General features: G+C 39.4%; 1 protein-coding gene across 6 annotated transcripts; it reads right to left on the reverse strand.

Moving 5' to 3' along the window:
- Positions 1-1,414: 1,414 nt before the first annotated feature.
- Positions 1,415-20,711, reverse strand: tead3a (TEA domain family member 3 a). Of its 6 annotated transcripts, XM_083975631.1 has the most exons (14): positions 20,476-20,711; positions 14,191-14,432; positions 8,462-8,526; positions 8,053-8,115; positions 7,888-7,950; positions 6,103-6,114; positions 5,591-5,701; positions 5,444-5,487; positions 5,274-5,335; positions 5,046-5,179; positions 4,783-4,953; positions 4,148-4,288; positions 3,883-4,035; positions 1,415-3,528 (listed from the first exon to the last, which is right to left on the reverse strand). In XM_083975631.1, exons 2-14 carry the CDS (start codon positions 14,195-14,197, stop codon positions 3,415-3,417), a joined length of 1,140 nt encoding a protein of 379 aa, XP_083831757.1. In that variant the 5' UTR covers positions 14,198-14,432; positions 20,476-20,711; the 3' UTR covers positions 1,415-3,414. The 6 variants fall into 6 exon arrangements, with proteins under 6 accessions (XP_083831757.1, XP_083831760.1, XP_083831759.1 ...); XM_083975634.1 differs by lacking the exon at positions 8,053-8,115; XM_083975633.1 differs by lacking the exon at positions 7,888-7,950.
- Positions 20,712-25,840: the final 5,129 nt, after the last annotated feature.

Genomic DNA, 25,840 nt, shown 5'->3' on the forward strand with positions numbered 1-25,840 from the left:
CACAGTTTTGGCAACATGGCTTTCGTTAGTGGAGCCTTCACAGACAGATAAAACACTGACTAATGTCTGTAAACAAAAGAGCCCCGAGAGAGAGAGAGTGAGAGAAATATTGGAAATGAACAGGCTGTTTATAAACTTGACAATATTACACGAGGACAGTGTATCATGCCAAGTATTACTCTAAAGCTCTGCAACACATTTTGCAGTTATAAAAGTAATATAAATTAAACCTGACATGCTTGCTTGGCCAATGTGGTCAAGTTATCAGTTTGGTTGAGAAGATGTTTTCCTCACTTTGTTGAAAATTGCACATGTGACAAAGTTTATGTGAAAAAGCAGTGTAAACCTGCCCTGTAAACACAGGAAAATACCAGAGCGTGTTTTCAGTTGTGAAAATCACTCATCACTCAAAACTCAACATGTAGGCTATACCTTGGAGGGATGCCAACAGATGTCATGTTATATATGTACAATTGAAAGATCCTGAGAAATGTTGAGCTTTAAGGTGGAATTGCAGGCATAGACACACACCCACAGGTGTCCTATAGTGTTATCGATTGCATTAGGCTTGAAGTGGAGTTATACAACTGGATATGTGCATATGGTGAGATAGCAGAAGCTTTACTGCTGATAACTACCAACCTCTGCCCTCAATACACAGCGTTGCAATGGTATGTATAGTATGTGGTCAATCAGTCTGCCAGTTTTCTAATAAGTATCTTCTCCCTGAAACGTGGTTACATTCCATGAATGCTGCACATGTTGAATAAAACCTTAAATGTAGAAGACTACTGTAGTTTTTGCCAATGACTTCTATACCAACAGATGTGATGCATACAACTTGGTCAACATGCTGAAGAAACAGAACTATAGAAGCATGATGTTTGATAAGATGAATTGTGTTTGTGTATGTACAGTTGACCTTCACTGAACTTGTATTTAATCACATTATAGCACCGTTGTGTTAGCAAACGATCTTTAACATACGGGTGTTATGTGATCACAAAACCGAAAATGTTGCAAAACTGAAGGGATGACATGTAATAAAGTGTGACAAGTGAAGGGGCACACTGCCAGTTTGACACACACAGTAGCTCTGGATGAATGTCACAAGTTCCAACTGATCATGATACAGCAGTGGTTAAAAACTGAAGCGACAGCGCCACCTGGCAGATTAAATGAGAACTAAAATATCAATAGTATCAAACTTGGAGGTGAACAGTGATGACGCAGTGAGATGATTTCAATTGTATATTAATGCTGTGCTATATCTATTGATTTTAGTTTAGTTGTTAGTCGCTTTTGGGGGTAATAAGGATTACCTTGACCTTGACTTTAAAATTGAGATCACAGAAGTGGGGTCTCACTGAAGATTTAATAATCAAGATTAGGTTTGGGTATTTTTATGGTATTGGTGCTAGAAATATGCAGTACAAATACAAATACAAATGTTTCCTCATAACAAATAACATTGCAAGACAAATGTCAAATATTGTCTACAAAAGTATCTGTGCAAGAAATTAAATTGCAAAATGATGCATTAGAAATTCTAGTGAAAAATTACATACTGTATATATATATTTTACATTTTATTATGTATGATTTCCTGTCTAATGAAATAGTCTAAATGTGACTATCAAGACTCTTAAGGCTACATGATTCTGCAAACACCTTGTGATTTTATTGGTACAGCATGAAGGCACATTTTTAATTCACTGAGCAGCCTTGACCAAAGGAGTGATGAGGCACAGCCAACCAGAGTACACAGATAGGAAAGAAATAATAAAATAAAACACTTTTGGCCAACCACACAGTGAATATTAAATGAAGATCTTATCTTAAACTGAGCCAGTTGGCTCTTACTTTCATGATATATGGTCAAAAGACAAATCCTTACTTTCCATATGGTTTAACATGATCCCGTCAGGAGAGGGCGTGATAGCGTCAAGTAAGTAAAAAAAAAAAAATGCTGGTAGCCATGTGTACCAGAAATCAAAACCATTACATAGAACAAAAGAAAAAAAAAGCAAGTGTCAGTTGGATAGTATGTTAGTGTTATCAGGCAAAAATCTACTCAAGTGTGGTATGGGTATCTTTAGCGTGGTCTGTACCAGACATTTTGCATACATCAAAAAGAAAGAAAAAAACTGAAACAGCCATCATTTATGATGTTTAGTGTAACACTTCTAGCTGTCCTGGTAAAATACAAAAAAGATCAAAGTTCAGCTTTACAAAAACAAGTCTTTTACCTAGTTTTGGCTTATAAAACAGTACCATTGCAAGTGTAGTGTACACATCCTATACATCAGTGCTCCTCAGGTTAAGGCTTTATGAACCAAAGCACATTCTCATCCCAACTCACGTGGAGGTAGAAATACTGCAGCAAGCCCACACAGTCGGAGTAAAAACAGTATTGTGTCTAATGAACAGTAAAAGGTAATTCTCTCACTCAAAATGCTGCTGACACCCAAGTGTGAACTGAATCTGAAACCGTGTGTGAACCATTTTGTTGTTTCCAAAAGGCAAGTGAGTCAAACTTTTCAACACCTCCTTGAGATTTGAGCACAAATCTTTTTCCAACGCCACCACGTACCACTGGAGACCTTTAAACAACAAAAACACCTAAAATGATGGCTCTCTATACACTTGTGACACTGTGTTTCAAATATAAATACGACCGGTATGTCTTTACATTGTAGTGCATTATATTCTGAGAAGAGGCACACTCATTCTTGGTGTCATATGATCCTTCAGAGTTTTTGATCGAACAAACTGAAGATCACGACTCCACTTAAAGCAGTGACAGAAGATACACCATTACAGGCTCATTCAATTCCTACCTTACAGAGACAATACAAACTGTAGAAGAAAAAAAAAGTTATTGTGGCAGAGTTACATTAACACTGATTAAATGGTTTGTTTTCCACCTATATTCAAACTTGTCTCACATCAGTCACAACTGTGATTTTAAAATGTGTGCATGAAAAACTGTCTAGAAATTAATAAAGGCCTATTTTTTAGTACATCACAGATTCAACCTCATTGTATAGGATGGAAGAATATCATCTATTACACTTCATTTAATATTCTTCTTTTATCTTATGTTTTCATTATATATATTTGTCAGTGAATAAATTTCTCTGTAAAAAGAAAGCACATGCCATAAATTGTAATAATTCAAGCTTGGCATTGAGAATTGTGCACACTCACTTATACGTGGGCCTGGTTTGCAGCATTGGAAATGCATACACATTAAACATCGGGTGTGACTGCAGTGGGACTGTTGGTCTGCTAAAACGAGTGCATTTAGAGTAGAGGAGTGGGGTTTGTGTGTGTTTGAGCTGGAAATAGTGTTTTTTTTGCTCTATGCATGAACAAGTCTGTGGAGAGTCTCTGCAGGCACGCAACGTGCTGCTAGTCGTTAACTAGTCGATAAACATGGTACTGTGCTCCGTGTTCGCTGGTGGATACTTCAAACACAAAGGCAATGCACAGCAGAGTCTCCTGAGTTTCCCTGTTGGACACCACCTGGCAAGAGACGGGAGAAGAGGGACATATGGTGGAGTGAAAAAAAAATAACTCTGACCAAATGAGTATCAAGTGTAATCTGATGAAATGGTTCAGCAGCCATATTTTTTTTTTTTAAGCTAAACACTGAAAAAGACTAAATCAGAAAACTGGGTGAATATATGACCATTATCTCTGCTAACAAATTTGTAAAACAATGTTTACAAAATCTCAAAGTTGGCTCAATAAAGATATCTTCAATGAAATGCTCTGAGGGAGGAGATATTACATCACAACTTCTCAAGGTAAGTATCTAACAATATTTGTTGTAATGGTCATATAGTTAACTTTCACACACATACAGAATATACACACCTGTAGTATGGTGAAGTTCTCCAGTACACTGTTCATCATGTATTTCTCTGGCAGGTGTTTGAGTTTGTGGATGAAGTTGATCATGTATTCACACATGGGCGAACGATGGATGCGGAACACGTACTTTCCTCCTTCCAAATGTGCATATTCTGTCTGGATGGGGAGGAATCATGATTGTGTCTCAATTAAAACTAATATTGACATTGCCCGATACAACATACTGACATACTTTATGTATCTTAAAATACTGAGCTGATTTTCTCACCTCAACTTTCTCCACTACCTGTTTACCAAAGGAGCAGACCTTTGTAGAAACACTGATTGTGATGTTTTCTGCTCCACTGTACTGGCTGCTCACACCGTAAAAGGCACCAGAACCCTCCTCGATGTCACTGCTCAGGTCAGCCTGAGAAAAAGTTAACAGAAAGTAAATGTGAAAGGAAAGAGAACAGTAGAAAATGATAAGAAAAAGACTACTAACTGCACTAAATCACACACACATGTAGCCAAATACACGTATCACTCAACATTACTAATATGGCTTCTCAAGCAGATTTTAAAATTTTCTGTGATTCTGCATATGTAGGTCAAATAACATGCTTGTAACATCATCAAAGCACCTACTACTGAAGAAGTTGTTTCCTGTTAAAACCATTGCTTTAGCATCACATGAGCTTTGCTTCCCCCATGTGGTGTAGTAGGTTATGACCTCCAACTGTAAACAAACACTCACTCTACCAACTATCTATGGTGCAAATGAATGGGATAAAATTGTTGCACCATTACCCCACGATTCCCTGTCTACTTGTGATGATTTGTCAAATTTTCTGAATTCCTGTGACAAAAACATTGGTCAAAAAAAGTCTTGTCACTGTGGGAACTGTAGTTTTGTGTACTGACCCAGAATTTGACAAGGAAGAATGCATTATGCGGCCCTTTTTCATACAGCTCCTTCAGGCCTCCCTTCTTCTCAGAGAACTTGTCATAAATCTGCCTCACATCGATGGACTCCAGCACAGGATCGCTGTAGCTTGGGTTCGATGGGCCAATGTGTACAAAAAGATGTTTGTACTGTTGAAAGAGAGGAGGAACAGTAAGAAAGACAGGAGTAGGGGAAAATGTAGAGGCAATGATGATTTTTCATTAAAAAATAACGTCCTTACCGTTTCTCTGTCTCTCTGCGTCTCCATAAAAGCAGAGAACTCCAGTAGCCGTAGTTTTGATGAGGCAATGGTTCTGTCTTGCCATACAGGAGCTGCTATAGCTGGAGGGCGAGGTGGTGGGAGGGGCTCATAACCTGCCGAACATTCAAACCAGGAAAACACAATGAACACGACAATCATCACAACAATTTGGTCAAATCAGTTGGTCGGTGTTCGTACAGTACTTACTGATAGGAGCAGGAACAGGGGCTGGTAGTGTAGTGTATGGTGGCTGTGCAAAGGGTTTAATGCTGTAAACAGAAAGATAAACACTAAAAAATGAGCAACTGTTACAACTTAATAAGAAAACTTTCTCCGATTTCACAAACAAAACTGAGTCATCTGCCAGTGATACTTACTCCTGAGAATGTCCAGGCTGTCCTGGCACAGGGCCGGGCCAAAACTAGACAAAGGAAAGAAGGGAACGGGGTAGATAGTATTACTCAGAGTTTTACCCAGAAGGTAAAAAAAACAGATGTGTGTCTGTCTGTGTGTTTGTGTCTCACTCTGACTGGTGGAGGGAAGGGAGTCTGGGGTTTCATTACACTCGCAGACACAATCTGAGCTGATGAGAGGTTGGCTACCGTCTGCAGTGCCTTGTCTTTGGATACCTGGTCCTGAATGAGAAAAACAAAGTAACACACAATGAAAAAGCTCCGTCCTGAAAAACCTCGCCAGAAAAAATTGGTTATTACATAGTCAGCGAAAACTTCAAGGCCAGTTTAGACAGCGAGCCAGCCAACTTACTTCAACATGATGCAGTAATGAGGGAAGACAGGACAGAGTGCAAAGCAGATACAGGGGGATGCCAAAGCAGGAGGGGCACCGCGCTAGCAGGCTAGGAGAGCTAACTGGAGCCATCACCAGTATTTTACTAAAGCCACTAAAAACAAAAGAGTAATGAGCAGGATTTTTGAGTCTGGCAGAAGAACTGCACTGTGGACTAGAAGTAATGTGATGCCCACCACAAAGCATTAAGCCTGAAGCAGAAAACTGTAGATGTGTAACCAAAACTTACCAAGTTCATGGCCTATGGCAGAAAAAACACGATATTAATTAACTTCAGCACACACAAAATGAAAGCAGATCACAGAGTCACTGTTGGGCAATCGTGGAAAACACCTTGCCCACTGCACAGAACTGCTACAAGTGACTAAACTATAAACCTACATCATCCCACATGCTAAACTCAAAATCAAAAACATTTCTCTTACATTAGCAGCAGAAGTTCCATCCCGTTAATCTGTGCCGACTGCTGACATTCATACCAGATAATATACTGACCTGGAAATCTGAACAACTGATCCTCTCCAAATGTTAATTAGAGAGCAGCAAATTAAATGCCTTTGGTGCAAAAATGATGTCACAAACAGCCTTTATAACAGGGTATGGTAAAACCACAAGAAGAGTGCTTAAACAGAAAAGACATAAAGAACTGAGGGAAACGTTCAAGAGCGAGATCAGAACTGTGTCAAGGGAGAAAACTGAAATTCATGAATGAGTGGCTCGTTAAAATCTTCTTGCATGTTTGTGTGTATGCAGCTCTTCGTGTGCATGTACTACAGCCATGTACATGCTTAGGTCAACCATGCCACCTACTGATTCTCATGCAACTCTACCCTAGGCCACAAACTCTGTAAAATAGTCCATTGCCAATTTGCCATGCATTTTAACAAAAATGACCAATTATATTACACAACTTCAAATATCGCCAAAAAGCAAATGAATGAGGCCTGTAAAGCTGACAAGCACGCACCAAAGAAAATGTCTGATAAGTGATAACACAAGGAGTTTGCAAAGCCTGAGCCTGCCACACCGCTACACCTAGTGCACAACAGCGCCCTAACAATATTATGATCATGTAACTAAGATGTAATAAGCTTTTTTTCTTCTCCATCGAGGCCTTGCTCCTGCCTTATATGTTAGTATAGTGCATCACGACAACATAGCATGGATGTCATGCATTTAGGGATGGGGTCTAGGAACCTGATCCATTTCAACTGAAGAAGTTAAATTGTGGCATGACTGAATCTCTCATCGAATAAGAAAGAACAAAGTAAGTTGTTTCACAAAACAGACAATAACAATGGTAGATTAAATTACTGCAGCCAATGGACACAAACTCCTCCTCCTTTTGCTGTTCTCTTCCTCCTCTTCTTTAATACAAGCTCTGCAGCTGGTGTTTGTATTCAGTTTATGAAAAAACACATCACTCTGTAACACTGATGTGTGATCACAAGTTTAATCTGAATCTATTCGTTCTAAATCAAGAATGTTGACAGTAGCTTGTTAAGCAGTTATGTTAACTGGTACAGACTGTGAGCACTGATATGGCTGCCACCAGATATAATAAAATGTGATTCACCATCTTTGAGTTAAAGTAATTTTAAGCTCACAGTTCACTCAGAAATACTGTACGATAAACCAGACAAAATTCCTTACGAGGTTGAAAGGATTCAGATTAGGTTCAGATAACTGGATTCAGCAATAAATAAAATAATATAATAAAATCTAAAAAAGAGTTCTCAGCTGTCTAAGCAGTGAAAAGGTAGGAGAGTCGGTTCAACTGGACTAATCAGACCAACTAGTTCTTTAGATGTCCACATGATATATTGTTACTTTTATCAGGGGGTGCAGGTCAACTACGGTTTAACAGGAAGGTGCTGTAACACCATGACACAGAAGTCTGAACCTGCCATAAGCTCTGACAGAGACATCTTTGCTGGTTCAGTGGGTCAAGCTGGATCTGGGGGGACATGCAGAGCGAAGCGGCTAGCATTGCAAAGGCAGTGAGCATGTGTACCTTCAGCTTAAACTGAATCTCACGAGACTTTCTCTTGGCCAAGACTTGCAGGTGACTAGAGACCTGAAGAAAGACAGGATAAAGGAAAAGAAAGAAAAAAGAAAAGGAAAAGAGGAGGCGATGTGACTACAGAGAGAAGGGAGAGTTGAAAGAGCGGGCACCCACCTTGATGCTCGCCTGGTATTCTCGTACCCTCTTACGTGCCAGAACCTGAATGTGACTAGACACCTGGACACATATGATGATTTTTTGCAATTTAAACAGCCATCGACGATAATAACAGAACAGAATCAGTTGTATTGTCATTATACTGGTTACAAATGTGTGGTTTCTATCCTGAATAAAAATACAAGACATAGACTCAAAAGATTAACAAGCTCTTATTCATAAAATAGGGCAAAAAATATATTATGATACACAGTCTTTCTTTGATAGTTTTTGTACAACTGTGTCTCTCACAAGGTGAATGAGTAATTTACAACACAACATAAAGAAAACATCAGTGGACACCAGTAATATCCCATTATAGCAAACACATGTAAATGCTTATGTCTTCAAAAACATCTGGACAAACCTGTTTGCGCGTGCGTGTCTTCCCTGTTCGTAGCTTGATGTAGCGAGCTATCAGCTCATTTCGACCTGGAATTGAAACAGTTAAATGTGAGACCAGTTATATTAAAAACACACAAATGTTGTCTGCCAACAAAATATACACAAATGTGTTTTGGTAAGATGCCATGGAGTAAAAAAAGTATATTTATTCACCCAGTATACCATACATTTCCTATTACTGACCCTTATGTGTGTCAGTGGCTCAAAGTGCCAGGCCTTTATTTGGGATAGGTTTTTATTTCCCATTTCCTCCGCCCCCACTTTAACATAAAACCATAACTTTCCCCAGATTTTGCTGTTGTCTTGATAAATTCAGAATAATGTCCATGTCCACATCACTAATTCCATTGGTACAGCAAGAGACATGTCAAATCTTTCCACAGATTCACACACATTAGAGGTTAAGTGGTATTCCCTTTGATATGTGTTACACTTGAAAAGAAGAGATACTCAGAGCAGTGCAGTGGTGAGCATGAAATGACTGTTGTTAAATTAGTGCTGTGGTACATTAAACTGAATTTGTCATGTGAGTTGTTATAGTGAGAAGAACCATCCTTTATTTGTTCATGTAGGTTTTGCCTGGGGCCTTTATTTGAATACTAGCTTTTATGTGATAATTTATGGGTGTCAGCAGGCAGACTGTACATTGGATGAGACAGAGACAGAGGGTCAACATTTTCCTAAAGATCACTGAAACAGAATATGCCTGCTGCTCAAATGTGACCGACAACTCGGTCACCCCTCTGTTACAGCCTGTCCTCACTCAGTATCCACATTATTACAGTACACCTACTTGGTAGTAAACAGTCCCCTTTTGCTGGCCCCCTTTTGTTGGCAAAACAAGACTTGCAGTGTGTGAGACCCTATAATTTTTTTATGATGAACTAAAACTGGACAGAGTCAGTTTTCAAAAACGGAGTTGTGCAATTTTCTATCGAAATGATCTAAGATAGTTAGCTGTAACTACTGTGGCAACAGGAAAACGGCTGTTAAAAACCATGATGATAGCCACCATTTAGGTCAAGTTTGATACCGATATGGGACGCTGTTCACTGGAATGCATCCAGAGTTGGTCCTGCTTTTATTTTTTCTGTGGTACAGTCAATATAGATAGAATAATAGATCCACATGCTTTTAATTACACCACTCTCTTACATTCAACTGCTGCAATCAAGCTCGTTTATTCACTGAACCCAGAAGGGAGTGATGACAAGTGCTGTAGTACTTTAATAATAATCAGAACGTGATCTACCGGTCTACTGAAACACTACACTGTCCAGCAGTACAGACCAGACGGTCTCTATTTTGGTTTCTATCTTACAATGTTAATCCTCTTAAGTACAATCATAACAAACCTGGCAAGACCTTGAGTCCCCCCATGTTTTCCAGCTAAGCCGTCACAGTGACATTGAGGATTTAAACTTTTTCACATCTACTTTTAAGTTGTACTGGATTCAGTGATCAAGTTTTGGTGTAGAGAAAGAGAAAATCAATTACATTTTCCATCCTCAAAATACATGTGAAAGGAAGCCAGGATAATATGAAAGTTTAATGTGTCTGTGCTTAGCCTGAGGTGTCTCTAACACACACAGACACAAACGTTCTTTCAATTATGTGGCTGTATGATATTCCCATTACGGACAGCCTGTGTTAATTTGGACTTGGATTTTGCCTTGCTTGCTGGCTGTGCTCCTAAGCAGATGGACAAGTGATGGGAATTCAGGGTAAAAAGAGAGGAGCGGTCATCATATAGTTAACAGATTTCCAAATTGCGGTCAGCACAGACTGCGTGGTCAGCCCTTCTCTCTCTGCCTCCCCCATCCCCAACCCACACCTGATGACCCATTTGTCGACAATAGCAACTGGTGAGTAACCTTTGATTCACTCCGCTGCAAAAACCTAAAGAGAAGTTCAAGATAAAGGTGATTAAGTAAACCTTACATACTGATTCCATTACCGCAATCAATTATTCACATATACATGTGCTCTAACATCATCACCATCACCATCACCATCACCATCCTGCTTTCTGGGAAGTGGTGCGATGCTGTCGGGACTTAGGTCACATCAGGCTGAGTCACATCAGCGCTGTGAAGTTACCAGAACACAGATTTCCCCAAAAATCAACAAAAGGGGCTGACTCAGACACAGCAGTCTGCTCCAATTCCCAAAACAGGACACATGCACTTTCCTGCAGCCTAGCACCACACCACAAAAGGCTAAAGGGTTTTTCACAAGAACTCAACAGATTTGCTACACAGCGCCTAATTTACACCTCAACGTGAGAGGATATCGGTAAAATGGGAAGTTAGGAAATACGGCATTATCCAAGATGAACTTCCTTTTGTTCAGTGTTATCTATTTCACTTTTCAGACTAAGCCTTTGCCCATTTGCTTCATTGTTGAAAGTAGAGATGAATATCTCTTTAAAAAAGGGGTGTATGTGGGGACTTCTTTAACCGGGTCCAAAATAAAATCAGCAAGACAAAAAATAAGATATAACTCCTAACATTTTAGTAGTGACATATTTCATTTAGGGTATACAGAGTGTGATCCTCTCAGCAGGGATAGCAGGGCACCAGTGCCAAACATGCATTTTTCAAGATGAATGAGCCTGTTTTTGTCCCAATTTGCATTAATATTGCCGGTAAATGGGAAAATTCAACTACAACCCCTCCAAAATTTCATTTACTAACTCTGGAGTTTTTTTCCACCTAAGCCTGTATTTATCAAAAAGCTAGGAATAAAGTTGCAGACCAAAGGGAAGTTTTATAACAATTTTAAACATAAGAACAATAGCCATTCAGCAAATTTAAACTTAATTTACTTAAAAATACTATTAAAGATAGCTCTATTGCTGTTGCTATTTATTGCTATATAAGTTGGTTGTTAAATGTGTTATTTTTCACATTAGGTAGACTTATTTTTTAGTCTTAAATTGGTTCTTCGTCATTTAGTGAAGTTCTCACAGGCAAGTGATTAAAGCCTAGATGTGGTGTGATTTGCAGAGGTGAACACATGAAGAAAATCTAACAAAACAAACAATATATGACTATTCTAAAGCTAAATCTTTTCTAAGAATACGTCGGTGATGCTCATGCATCTCCCACCACATGTGTATGGGGGACAGAAATTCTTGAATCCCGTTATAATTTATTGAAACCACATACAACACCACTGCACACAGCTGAGACAGAAATGGTGTTGAAACAAACCTTCACTGCACTCTCTAACCCATTAGTTATGGGAGTTAAGACAAATTCATTAAATTACTACTACTACTACATGAGAATATCATAAACAAGTAGCCCCTGTTTAATGTGTGTCAACCTATGAGTGCAAAGGCAAGTGATCTGTCTGCTGATCATCCTAATTTGGAAACACATACTTGAAACCATAATCCAGGATGACATCATGCTAGTAACATATGACTGAGAGTGAAGACAGCAAGGAGACAAAGTTCAAAGCCGACAGGCCTGGTCTAAGTGGGGGGGGGGGGGGGGGATTTCTAAGTTGAATATGTTATTCCAATTGACAATGAACGTTGGTTTTAAATAAGCAAACATTTATTCCAAGTTGTCCATTGTTTATTTATTTTTTTAACTATTCAAACTAAAACTGTTCAAAATAATAAAATATCATGTCAAGTCCAGCAGTCTGCATACACAGTCCAATTTGTGTCTGATGAAAAAGCTTTAAATATATTAACATTTTAAAGAATTATATTAATATATTCAAGTATAGTCTGGGATTGCATAATCCTAATTGTTGAAATGTTTTCTTTTCTTAGTGCATGAAGCGAAACTGAGGTTGATTGTTCCAGCTAAATGATATCAGTACTAAATACAGTACTTCAGTCGCTTGACTGCGGTATCCACATCTATCTACATGATGGAACACTTGCAGACATGAACAGTACTGCATAAATGCATGGCCAACTTTTCTGAGTCGGCTTCATGTTTGAAAAAGACTTCTATTCATTCGTCTGTACACAGGCCTCTGGCAAACTGCCAGTACCGTTTCTGTAACATCTGCTACCTGAATAGAAGCAGATATGCTACTGGAGGGTGCATACAAGTTCGAAATGTACATGTGGAGTATAAAGTAATTCAAATGTTGCTATGAATATCTGTACTCTGCTTGTTAAACATTTTAGTAGATTTATAATATATGATGTGATTACTGGATTAAGGTGATTAGAGTGCACCAAACCATTCCATGCATTTCTAAAGTCAAACTAACCGTTTCTACACATCACAACAAATGTAAGAACTCAAACAATAAAAAGGGGGTTTCTTAAAGTTTCCCACTAGATTGTGTGCGGAGGCAGTGACTGAAAAGTGTGGGGGCGTCGCCTTACATACTGGTTTGAAAATGAGAAACTGGTGGGTTAACAGGAGCACGGGTATTATGTTCTAAGTGTCAGTTTCGCTTTCCAATGTGTGACTGTGTGTACCAGTGGGACTATTCTTGTTTATTGAGAGGGAAGTGGGGGTGGTCAACACAGTGAGTGAGCCCACATTTCCACAAAAGGAGAAAATCCTGCAATGCTGAAACAAACTTTCCCTTTCTGTCGCGCGGGATCACATATCCCGTTCGCCTCTCAACAGACCCTCACACATACACAAATGCACGACACAGACTGCTGCAGGCGGGAATGCCAACTCTCAGCCAAAAAAATAAGAAAAATGCGAGGAATGTTGAGCACCAGCCAAGCCTTTCAATAAAGTAGGAAGAAATGGTCATAATACATCAAAGCGCTGCTCAAAGTCAGCATCCTGAAAGATCCAACTAAAAACAACAAAGGTCACATTTCATGAGTGCAAGCACTATAGTAGTGGTTAGACAAATATGAACCAGTCAGTTGGCAGATACTATGCAACTGAGCAACGCCTGCATATGTTTAACTTAACCTGGCCTGAAATGTCAGGTCTTCTGTTCTCTCCACTAACCCCACTGTCTAATCGCTCCGTCACGGCTGGCTGCCCGATGACCTCTCACAAAATTGCTGCAAACAGATCACCGGGGTACAAACCAAGAGACCTTTACAGGATGAATCAATAAACCACTGGCTTCCAAAGTGCACAGAGCAGATCACTACAGGGCTTTGTTGTGGCTCCTTAGGGAGCCAAACAACATCAGGAATAAAGTTTCAGTTTAATACTCTATTATTCTGGGAAATTGAAGAGTCAGCGAGTGTGCACAGATGGGATATTGACTATTGGGCCCTCATGCTTATAAATTATGTTTACTAAACAGTATCACTGTACACACAACTTAACCTAATGTTACATGGCTTTACATCATTTGGATTTCTTTATGAATCTATTTTCTGCTTCTGCAGTTGTGGTGTATCCATACAACCACAAATATGTACAGTGGAATCTGAATTACATGTAATATGAAATATGCTGTATACAGTATACAGTGAAATATTGTCCTAATATTCTGCAACTGTGAGTGATTATTGCAAAATATATTTGTTTGTTCTGTGAGAGACAGTGTTTGGTCAAAGCTCCTCACAAACAACTTTGTTGTCTTTTCCCCTTATGTTCAATCTCAGCATGCAATCACTACAGACATGTAGACTTCAACTTTGGCCTTTGGATTAGATTAGATATTGGGGAAAGAGACTGGATGCAAAAGGAGATAATAAGACTGCTGAATGACAACAAATACAACGTTCCTCACCATACATCTTCCCCTCGTCAGAAAGTATGATCTTCCTCCTGCCGCAGGGAGGGTAGATGGCCAGAGCTTCCTGAAAGCTCTGCTCAATGTCTGTACTCCACACTCCCTCAGGGTCACCGTCCAATCCACGGTCTGCGCCATCGGCCAGTCCCTCTCCATTGCCTTCCTCCTCCTGCGCCCCGTCAGGGCTGCCACGGCAACTCCACTCCGACGCAATGATGACGGCTCCGGCCACAACACACCTTGAACACACAGGACGATATATTTCAAATAACTCTGTAGTGCTGCAAAGCATATTATATAGACTTAGGACAATGACATGTTTCTGCTGACATGTCACAGTTTTATAATTTTTGCGGGGGGTTGGCGGTTACTGATGGAAAGTAACAAATGATATACAAATAAAAAATTAGTGCGGGCCCGGGCCGTTGTTTAGACCACTGGGGAGAGCACGCGCCCCATGTGCAGAGGCTATAGTCCTCGCCACAGCAGCTCTATTTCAATTCCACCGGTGGCCCTTTGCTGCATGTCGTTCCTCCTCTCCGTCTCCCCATTTCCTGTCTCTCTACAGCTGTCCTATCAATTAAAGGCCTTCAAGCCCAATAATAGGAAAAATAAGTGAGAAATTTGGCGCATCAACAACAACAGAAAAAATCCTACTGACAATTCTTGTTCTGAACTCCAGTTTCAAGGCTTTGTTCCACATTAAAAATGCATTAGACCAAAATATCCGCCATGATGAGAAAGCAGAGCAGTATTTGTTTTGATAGCTGATGAATTTAGACAAAAAAGCAATTGCAATCAGCAGGGTTAAAGAAATTAATGCAGCTGTCACCTGGGTGTTTTAAAAATACATTCCAGCTTAAGGGATCTATTTAAGCAGAATATACAAACCCTAAAGCGTATAGTCTGCGCACTGGTGGTAATGATAAACCAAAGTGATTTATGTGGTTTGAAACATTTACTTTTTCTTAATCTCATCAACAGCTGGAATTCAACAATACACACCCCTACACCCACAACAACATTTTGGCAAGGATTGCAAATGCTGTGCATTATATCAGTCTTATACACTTTGTAGAAATTCCACAAGCCGACATGTTTTGTTTTGGTGGCCTGTCAGGTGCTGGTGCACTGAACAAATATTGACAGTATTGATTGGTTTGGATGAAATAAGACAAAGTGGAAGGAGATCACTCAGGTAAATAAATGCCTTTAAAAGCACACAGAAAGTGCTAGTTGGCCACACACTGTTGCCCATAAAGTTGGAATTAAATATTTATTTTACCTCTTCTCATGAAATGATTGTGACAATATGATTTAGTCTTGATATATAAAGTGTATGTCGCTTCAAAACTGGTAACTGGGACTCAGTATGTAACCATTGCACATGGTAAAGGTGAATACTGATGTGTATAAATAGGAATAAAACTAGGAATGTGTCTGAAAACAAAATTATTCCAACTTTATGGGCAACAGTGCATAAGTGAAATTAATAAAGAAGGCGATCAAGGAAGAGATGACTCAAGGGATTCTTGAGAGTTGGAGAGAGACGTCCCTGCTCTGATTGAGTCTGGTAACTTGTTCCACCATGACTGCCTTGTGTGCAGCGATGGCATCGCCAGACGACATTCTTTGGAGGAACAGAGACAGAGAATAATCCTGTATGACTGCATCAGGACGGGAGATGTTCCAGTGCCAGTTTTTTTCCCCTCACACTATCATAATACCTCAACTTGCATATCGGTCAATACAGAGTAGTGACACTATGCCATTCCATAAATACAAAAATAAAAATAGTATGTAGGCCAGTCCTTAATATTAAAGCCTTACATAGCCTACTATTGAACTGGCAGCCGTTGAGCACACTCCAGCCCGCCAATCAAGTCTGACCAGATTGATGACGAATTGTTTAGTTTCAAGTAATGTTTTGTTACGACTAATCCTCTAAAACACAGAGAGGCTCTGATAATGCGGCAGTGTTCTTTGTAAACAGTTTTATCAGTCTCAGGCAGCAACAACATGCTCCAATAATTTGTGTTGTGTGCAGCGATGGGTACTGAAACTCTGTATTAAAAACTGCCATAGTATCGATAAGCTCTGACAGACATGAACTGCACATGGACTGAAGTTACAAAATATGGTTTGAATTAAGACTGGATAAAAAAAAACATGGCAAAGTATTAGAAGCTGGAAACAGGGACAAGGGGTTTCCCAAAGAAGTAAAAATCAAGAACTGGCCTTGTTGATGGCCACACCCACTGGGTTTAGGCTGTCCTGCTGTACCATATGCACCGTGGTCATGGCCATTTCAAAATCTTCACTGTTCAAAAAGTTAATCTAAATGTCAATGATGAAAGTTATAGATTCTTGCAGCTCTAGTTTGTAACCCTGCGTATTAAAGTAACTTTATGCTATGTTTTACTGTTATCATACCTTTAGGAAAGAACTTTCCTTTTATCAGTATTAGCAATGGAGACCAATTAATCACAACAGAAGAATATTATGGCATCCTATGCTTACAAATTAAAACAAGCATGTGTTTTATATGCATGAGCGCCAATGCAAGGCAAGTAATTAAACTCCAGGGTGGCCCTGAAGTTTGTTTTTACTAATCTACATCACACACACTCTGATGGACTGACGGGACCAGGATTAACTTTGCGGCTGTTGAGAATGGTGACAGATTTCTTGGACTTCAAATGTCTCCACACTTAACCCAGAGTGAGATCAGATTCATCTGAAGTTGTTTACAGGTTCCATGGGTAGAGTATATTAATAGCTGTGGCATCCAGGGTTAAAGACCTGACAAACAAAATGGAAAAACATTAAGAGGTTGTAAATGTATGAGACACTGGCCAAGGTCAATGAAGACACTTCCAGTTGGTCTAGCTATTAAGGTTACACCAGTAGATGGAAGATGATAGATGACAAATTGACTATAGTTAGGGACGGTGAGACTGGTTAATCGTTCTACTCGGCAAAGCGTTTTACAGAAACAAGCTCCAAAGGCAACACTCGAGCCATATGAACTTCCCAGAAGCCCGCAACCTTGCCTGCCTAGGCCACATGAGGAAATTACACATTCTTTTGCTATTGTTGAAGATGCTCCAACTCTCCTCAAAGACAGGCACACATATGCAACATGAGTGCTGCTTGGTGTGTAATGTTTTCCAGAGTGTGGCTAACATGGTCCCGGCCACAGGAGAACCACAGAGGATCAGTGTGGTCACTGAGCTTCCCCTGCTGTGGTGGGCTTATTGGACACTCTCTGCACAGGGCCTTCCCAGTTTCAATCACTGCTGACGGGACTGTGCTGTTGCCATAGAGATTTGACGAGCACTGGTGAGATGGTTAGGAAAGAGCAAAGCTCAAAAGAACATTTTGATATTCAAGGGGAGGAAATGTGTCAGCCTTCAAAGTACTGTGTGGGATGGCAGCAACTCAGAAGATGTTGTCTCTGGGGCCGCCGCGATCAGTCGCATAAGCAATCAATGCATCATTTCCCATACATTGATTTTTTTTTGCAGCAGCCAGCAATATATTATAAACATTAATCACCACACATCTATTGTAGGTATATTGTATTGTTTGCGTTCATGTTGCTTGGCTGTATGCTCCATACAGAGTAGCAACAGGACAGAGAGGGTGCGATGGACACTACGGGAAGTAAAAATAACTTGTGCTGACAATTATTACTATACTTGGCATTACTGTCAAAAGTGTAATAAGAACTTTAGCAAACCACCTGTTCAACAAGCACATAGAAAAGCTAAGTTTTAACCCTTTTACACAACCACAATGTGCCGTCACAGTTTAGGCAAAACTGTTTGAAAAAAATCTTTTTTTTTTTTTTTTTTTTTTAAAGTTGTGTGGTCTGACTGATTATCTTAGTTTTCCACAATGCTCAAAAAACTGACAAATTGCTGTGAACCTAACAACTGGCTGAGACAAACCAGCGCCTCCTCTTTGTACCAGTGGTACTTGCTGGATGTTAACTCCACCAGCAGCAGAGGGAGGCCATCAGAGGACAGGAGGAAAAACTGATACTAACTGATGTCAGTGTTCTTTGTGCTTTCTGATCTTCACCCCATGTTTTGATGTTAGGTGTATAATTTCTTTTACTGACACTTTATATTATTTTCCAATGAGCTATTGAGTTTATGGTGACTAAGCTGTCAACGTTTCTCTTGCTTTTATGATTTTATATGCTTTGGCCTGACTTTCGAAAGATCAGCAAATCACAGTTCACCAGTGTTATTTCATGACCACTATATTTCACTCAGAAAAAATGGGATGATTTACTTCATTTTGAAGTGTTATTTATTATCTAATATCTGTTGACCTTGTAGCTGACACTTACACATCGTCAGGAGTCAGGACCCTTATCGCCTTATAATATTCTGAGATGGAAATACTTAACCACAAAGAGCCAGCAAAAGATGAAAAAATTGTGTAATAAGTTGAAGACAGGTTCATTTAGCAATTATTCTTGTTTTTTACATGTCTGTGGGTCCACAAACAATGACGAAGTAAAGCCAGTGTCAACAAACCTGAAGTTAACTTTGATTAAATCACTTTAGTTAATCCAAACACTGATGCAACTGATATATTTGTTAACAGTAGGCTAAATAGCAAACTTTTGTGTACTCAGAGGTCACTTATCGTACATAATGTAAAATGTAACTCAGTACAATGCAACAGCTGAGTCAGAAAGCCCAAGAAATACAGTAATGTTCAGTTTTGATTGACAAGGCACATTGTTGAGGTTTGTGGTAGTGATGAAATTGACCACATCCCTTTTAAATGTTGTGTAGCTGCATCACAAACATACACACACACACACACACACACTTTTCTATTGCAGTGTAACTTAATGCAGCCCAGTACAACTCCTATTACCTGAATAAACATTAATTAATTAAGTTGAAATGAGTTGATTCTTTCACAAACTTTGACCAAAGCATGAGCATATTGTCTATTGATAGGACTGGATTACATTGATGTGTGGGTGATGCTTTAAAGTGGTTGGGAAATGCATCCAGACAGAGTGTAAGATTACTTCAGAGCAATTTGGCCAGGATTCAGGGAAACTGTGAGTTCAACCGAGGCATCATAGCCACAGCTTTGTCACCGAGGAGGCTTATGGTAAATGTTAAATTAGGACATAGTTCAGTCAAGTCATATGCAGGTCTGCCATTTTCAACACAGCCCCCAGTGGCCAAAAGGTCAGGTGTTTAGTGCTCTGAGGGGCTGGTGGCTGGAGCTTTGAGCTAAATAAAGCTATGAGCTCAGCAAACACTGACAACAAGACACATGCACATTACGGGCTGTCTTCTACTCCAAGAAAAAAAAAAAAGCAGTGACACTGTGAAGCCTGATTTCATCATAGCACTTTCAGATTTCACCCTGCATTTGAATACTCCAAGTATCAGTGTGGACTATTCAACAGCAAAGTTATCGGGCTGTTCAAGGCACTTTGCATTAACTTGACGTGAACTTAAAAGGTCACAGCTCACACCACTTTGATAATTCAGTCAGACTAATTGTGTTGTGGAGGAACAAGGGTGTTATTTATGCATTTCTTCACTGACTTCTGTTGAACCCGTAAAACCAGTCTCACGTGTTGAAGAAACTTTCAAATAGTATCGAGAAATGAATCCCACGAATCTGCTAGCACGTAAAAAAAAGAAAAAGAAAAAGAAAAAAGGAGGGGGGTGGGGGGTGAAATGAAATCACACTCAATGGTAACTGTGTGGCTAACTGTGTGTGAGTTGGCAAATCTGCCTTTGGCTCCCAAGTGGAAACAAAAAAATAACAACTTCCATCTAGCCGGGCCCGGTAAGCTAGTTAAAAAAAAAAAACTCTACAAAGACTTCAAAGCGTCAGGAGAAATGCTACTTTCTGTCCTTCGGTGGATATATGTTACAATGTTACAGACAGGTCAGCGCTAACCCCACTCGAGCTGAAATGCTAGTTGGTTAGCTTGCGGGCTAATAATACCTCAAAAGAAAAAAACTCCACAAAGTAACTCAGCGAGAGACGCCTAGAAAGTCACTTCAATCGCAGCACGAGCGGGTGAGTAAATAAAAAAAGGAACTCCTCGCTAAACACACGAGGCACTGAATCAGCATAGTGGCAGCGGGAAAATGCAAAATATGTCAAAAATCCCAAAACTTCGAGCGTAGGCTACAACACGAAGCGAAGCAGCAGCTGCTACTGCTGCGGCGTGAAAGTTGCTGCTGCTGCACACACAACAAAGAAACTATCCCGGAGCGCACTCACCTTACAACGGCTTTCCTGCCCCTGCTCTCCCGGGCACACACTCCTTCTCCTTATGCCTTTTCTTTCCGCCGCCGCGTTTTCTTTCCCGAACCGTGAGTATTTCCTCGGTGAAAAATAAAGTTATAATAACCGTGTTTGACACAGAAAAAAAGGCGGAATGCCAAGTATGAGTTTGGTATGAAATCAACGCGCGGAGGAAAACGCTGCACAGAGGCGTGGCGTCGAGACGAGCACAAGCAAAAGTTTTGTGGGTCCCAACGCAAACTCCTCCCATGACATCAGATTCCTGGTGGGAAGAGGAGAGGGGCTGGGGGAAAGCTGGTGATATCGATGTTATTGTTATCTTTGAAAACACACTAGGCGGACACTGATACTAATACTTTTTAGATTTTATGTTATTTATGGATGATGATCCTGAAACTTTTTAAGTCTGTCTCAAAACAAATGGTCAGGTGCCGGTATGAACAATGCAACAAAACTAATAGGTATTCATCCCACCCTAATACACTTTTGTATTGATTAAATAATTATCAGTAAAAGAAGCCATTCCCTAAACAGAAACACATACTTTTCAAAGTCGTATCAATAATAGGCTATACTGTATTATAGAATATGTAATGCTTGTCAGTGTCAAAGGTTGATCACCTGCACAACCGTACAAAGTAACCAACTGCTTAAAAAAAAAAAAAAGCTCCTAAAACAATACTGGTTGTATTGTTTTTGACTGAAAAATTATTGTGCAATATAAGCTAATAATTTTATCTGCCCAAGTCTTGTAGAGGGGCAGTGTGTCAAAGTTTTAATTCCATTTGCTTGTTCTGCTTTGTTTTAAGATGTATTATTTCAGTTTGTATTGTGCCTATGCTCAAATTCAGTTGCGTTGAATTTAATTGATTAATTCAATGATTCTTTTTGTGTGTGTATTTATTCAGTGCAACTGTGTCAAGGTAGCTTATTCTAGGTATGTAGGTCATTCTAGCATGAATATGTAAGGCTGCAACAAGGAATTTTTTTTATCACAATTCCTTAAGGCCAAGGTAAAATCTCTTAAATCTTTGGCAATTGATAATTAATATACTTTATACTGCTGTTATGTTTTGCTTTGTTGGTAAAAGACTGGTGGGGTTAGTTGGGATTTCTCTTCACAGAGGATGTAGGCTATACCTGTATTTCATTTAATATATCAATAGAAATACACATGGAGGGTCTTTTGATTTGCTGCTGGTCAAGCAAGGTGAGAGTGATTAGAGAAAAAGGCTCTGCTTATGCAACCGACATGCAACAGTGATTCTGTTGTACAAGGGGACTGTAATGGCCTCTTGATGAAATGTCACAAGACACACACTCTTATTCTCAAGATTACCCTGAACTTCTAACAATAGACTCCTGTTTAATGGAACAGATTAAAGGCTAACATCTGGCATTGAGTCAGATTAACACTTGTCAGTGAACTCTCTATATTGTCACTCCATTAAGTCCATTTAGGTCCTGCCACTCTCTATCTGCATCTTCTTAGCTTCTTTAAGGTTCTGAATTTATTTGTTGAAATGTGATTGAGTATAAAAATGACATGCTGGGACAAGACAAAACTTAGTGTGGTTGGAAACAGAGAGAAGAACAAGACTGACCATATCAGGCTACAAATATCAATCCCTTGACATCCTATTGGACTGATGTTGTCCTCACAAAAGGCCACTGGAGGGCAGTAGTACTTTAATCATGGATATATTTCAGGCCTAGGAAGCCATTAGGTGACAGCACTGATTGATGAAAAAGTGTGTGACAGAGAATTTCAGAATACATTATTGTTTGAGTACTCAGTTCACCTTTAGCTGGAGATGACCTAACATCCAATAGCACATTTTGTTTATCAAAGGCCAATGATGCCACAGAGTCTCTCTGCTCTGCTCTGACCTCATGCCTGTAGCCTGTGTCAGGAGAAACCTGGCCTCCTCAATCCAAATCAGTCAGATTTTAAGACTGGCCCCTCCACTGAAACAAATGTTGCCTGTGAGACATCCCCCAAGGACAGCTAGAGGTGCAGCTGAGCCCCCGCTTCTTTTCTTGTTGGACCTGTAAGCAGACTTTGATGCTATCTGTACTTACCGACATGGGCATTCGGGATTAGCAATTTCTTGTTTGACTCCTATGTCACTGGGCACTCTGTTAATGTGTCATGGCAAGGACAAACATCCTTACCACATCCCATCGCTACAGGAGTGCTCCACATATTGGTACTGGGATCCCATCTTGACACAATTCCCAAGCAGCCAGACTTGTAAACTTCAGTTACGCCTATACTCCCAGATAGAAATACCTAAAACAGTAATAATTTCTGTTGAGGTGTAGTAACACCTGTGGCATTATACTACTTTGCAATAGACATTACTGGCTTGGGGTCAGTTATCGGCTTTTTGTCCCTCTAGCAGTCAATGCTTTCAGAGTTACTTCTAGGGTGCACAACCCTATTTTTGGCTTAGTCGTACAGGCTTATGCTCCTTTCCATTGTCTGTGTTCCTCCGAGGAATTTCTTCTGGCATTACCATCCGTGCACACAATACAATCACAGTCCAGACCGGTCTTGTTTGCGGTTCACTGATGGTTGAACAATGCTAGTACTCTGACAGGATCTCCTCTGCTCACATCTCTAACGCCCAAACATGCCTAACTAACACTTACTATGAACTTTCAGTGCTCTTCTTTGCCTGATCTCCTTGCACTTATTGAATAGATGTAGGACTTTGTGCTTACTCCATGGTCTCCCACTGCATCCATCAAGTGTAAATTGCTCATTTGCAAATTGTATGTAAATGTAGATATATCTGTATAAAATAAACAATCCATATATTTGGAACAAACAAAACAGATCAAAAATAATAATATTGTAATATAATAATAATGTAGTAGGCTATTACGTTGGCTAATTTTTCAACCGCCTTTTTCAACTTGCAGAATTGCCTGAGAGTGAAATATACAGTCGACAACAGACTGACTAACATGAGTTAGATTTGCCTGGTTTCTTTTTGACATGTGCAAACATGTCTATGTCTCAACCTGCCTACAAAGTTCTTCCCCTTCTCCAATGAGGTCTGTGGTATCAGTGGAGATCAGGTAGTTAGAGGTAGTTCATTGTCTTACCACCTTATAGACACACTTAAAAGTGACTAATAATACGAAATAAGAATAGCAGCAATGCATCTTGACTTTGGCATGAATTTTAAAAAGGTCCCATCCCTCATTATTATATTATTTATTTTATCAATCTTAAGTTCAAGTAAGATAAACTGGGAATGAGCCTCAATCTATCTTTCTTATCCTTCAAATTCCACCCCTGTCTCACTCACTCAGAAACTGGCTGGAGGGCAGGCTCCTCAGGATTATTACTTTAAGCCCCCAGAGGGGTGAGGCTGCTCTTCGAGCTGGAAAAAAGAAGAAGAAATTGAATGATCATTCCAGAGCTCCCTTCCTTCTTCATTACTCTCTTTCTTTCCAACCTATTCGTCACTTTTGCTTGACTTTATATTGGAGGCAAATGGGTTTACTTGTTTGACGATTTGACCATTTAGTAATACTGATAAAATACGAAATACCCATGATTGTCCAAAGCCCATAAACACTCATGTTTGCACATACAATGTTAAGTGTAAACGACTTGGCTTATCTCATAAAACTCAACTCACCACTGCATAGACGACTGTTTAAAGGGTCACGTTTAAAATAAAATAAAATGGTACCATCATCAGCCCATCAAGCCTGCAGCTGTAAATGTTATTAAGCAGTTCATAAATGGAGTTTGGTCCAGATGTCCTGCAGCCCTTTCCCAGAGGGTAAGTGTTTAAACGGTCCATTGAAAGGGTATCCATAAATGATTAGTGGAGGAGCTTTTCTTTTCTTTTCTTTTTTTTTTTTTTTTTTTTACATGCAGACAACCCAACAGTATTAATGTCTTATAACATACCTATAAAGCATTAACCCATAATTTATCTACCTTTAATAAAGCTATTACTTACAGTTTAGAAACACTTCATAAATAGGCTATTATCAGAAAGTGGAATCAGCAATAAAAACTGCTTGTTGGTGACATATCCATAGAGCTAAACTGTACAGTCTCTACTATAAATATAATTCATGCCCTTTAAAGAAGAGTAGGTGAAATAAAATAATTTGTGAGGAAAGTGAGACTGTCTCACAAATTGCATTTACATTAATTTGCCAGTAGATGGGGTACCCCATCTTTCCTCAGTGAAAACTGCCCAGGACAGAAGTTTAACCTAAGCCACTGACAGGAAAATAACAAAGACTGTTAAATTACATCACATCTTTAATACAACTGACACCATCTTTAAAGGGTTTATAAGGTGGAATAAAAGGGTTAATTAATAGTAATACATAATGTACTAATGCTTTTCAGGCCAGTTAAAAGCCATCTAAGAATCACTCCTGGGTTACCCAGTTGTGGAAAATGTTGATTTGCTTGTTAGTAAGACTCCTCCAATAGACTGTTTGACCCTGAAAGACAGAAACAAAATCAATTTCAAATAGCTAATCAACACTGACAGACTGCAAACTTAGTGAATATTAGAAACTTTTCTTAATAATATAGTAACAATTATATTTATGGGTGACTGATTAAATTTGCTATTGACAAAATGAGAAACCAACACATCTCAATGTCATACTAAGAATTAGACTGTAAATGTATTGATGGTAAATCATACAAAAAATATTCAGATATGATCTAAGACTAACTGCAACCACAACTAAAAACTTGGTCCAAGCTTACAACTTATTTATAAAATAATAACAAATGATCTATTGAGATTGAATCTTATCTTATAAACCCTTCATACATTGGGCCTTATCAGGAAGAGTTATTCTTTATGTTCCAAACATGGAGGTCTAGCAGTATAGATCAATTACTGGTCCTTGCCTAAAAAAAAAAAAAAAAAAAAAAAAGTTGAATTCATGGCAGGCATTAAAACTGAGTCTGTGCTAGTACTGTCCATAAGCCAGTTAGAGCAACATAAACACGGCATCCACCAGTGAAACAGCTAATGCGACATCCTACACCCACTATCCAGCCGGGAAGGTTTGGACCTACCTATTGGTTCGACCGTCTTTAACACAGGTCCAATTAATTTAGAGACGTTCGCACAATGAAATGCGCATACTGTAGTCCTCAGACCAGACGGTATGGTTTAGACTCACTTTATGTCCAGTGCCAAGACGTACCCACCCAGGTAAAAGACACTTATATAAAAGGACTGGAAAGGTTTGTTTTTGCTTAAGTGGTTGTTTTACATTTAGCATTTTATGAAAACCTCGCAAACACAAAATGCTTCTCCAATAGGCCTACACGTCCAAA

This window comes from Trachurus trachurus (genome assembly GCF_905171665.1).
Source record: "Trachurus trachurus genome assembly, chromosome: 7".
NCBI lineage: Eukaryota > Metazoa > Chordata > Actinopteri > Carangiformes > Carangidae > Trachurus > Trachurus trachurus.

Bases quoted from the DNA above. Each gene is read 5' to 3' on its own strand.
- tead3a (XM_083975631.1), bottom strand. The intron at 5,488-5,590 runs GTGAGACACAAA...TCCTTTGTCTAG, and splicing joins CCTTCCCTCCACCAGTCAGA to TTTTGGCCCGGCCCTGTGCC. The intron at 4,954-5,045 runs GTAAGGACGTTA...CTCTTTCAACAG, and splicing joins CGCAGAGAGACAGAGAAACG to TACAAACATCTTTTTGTACA.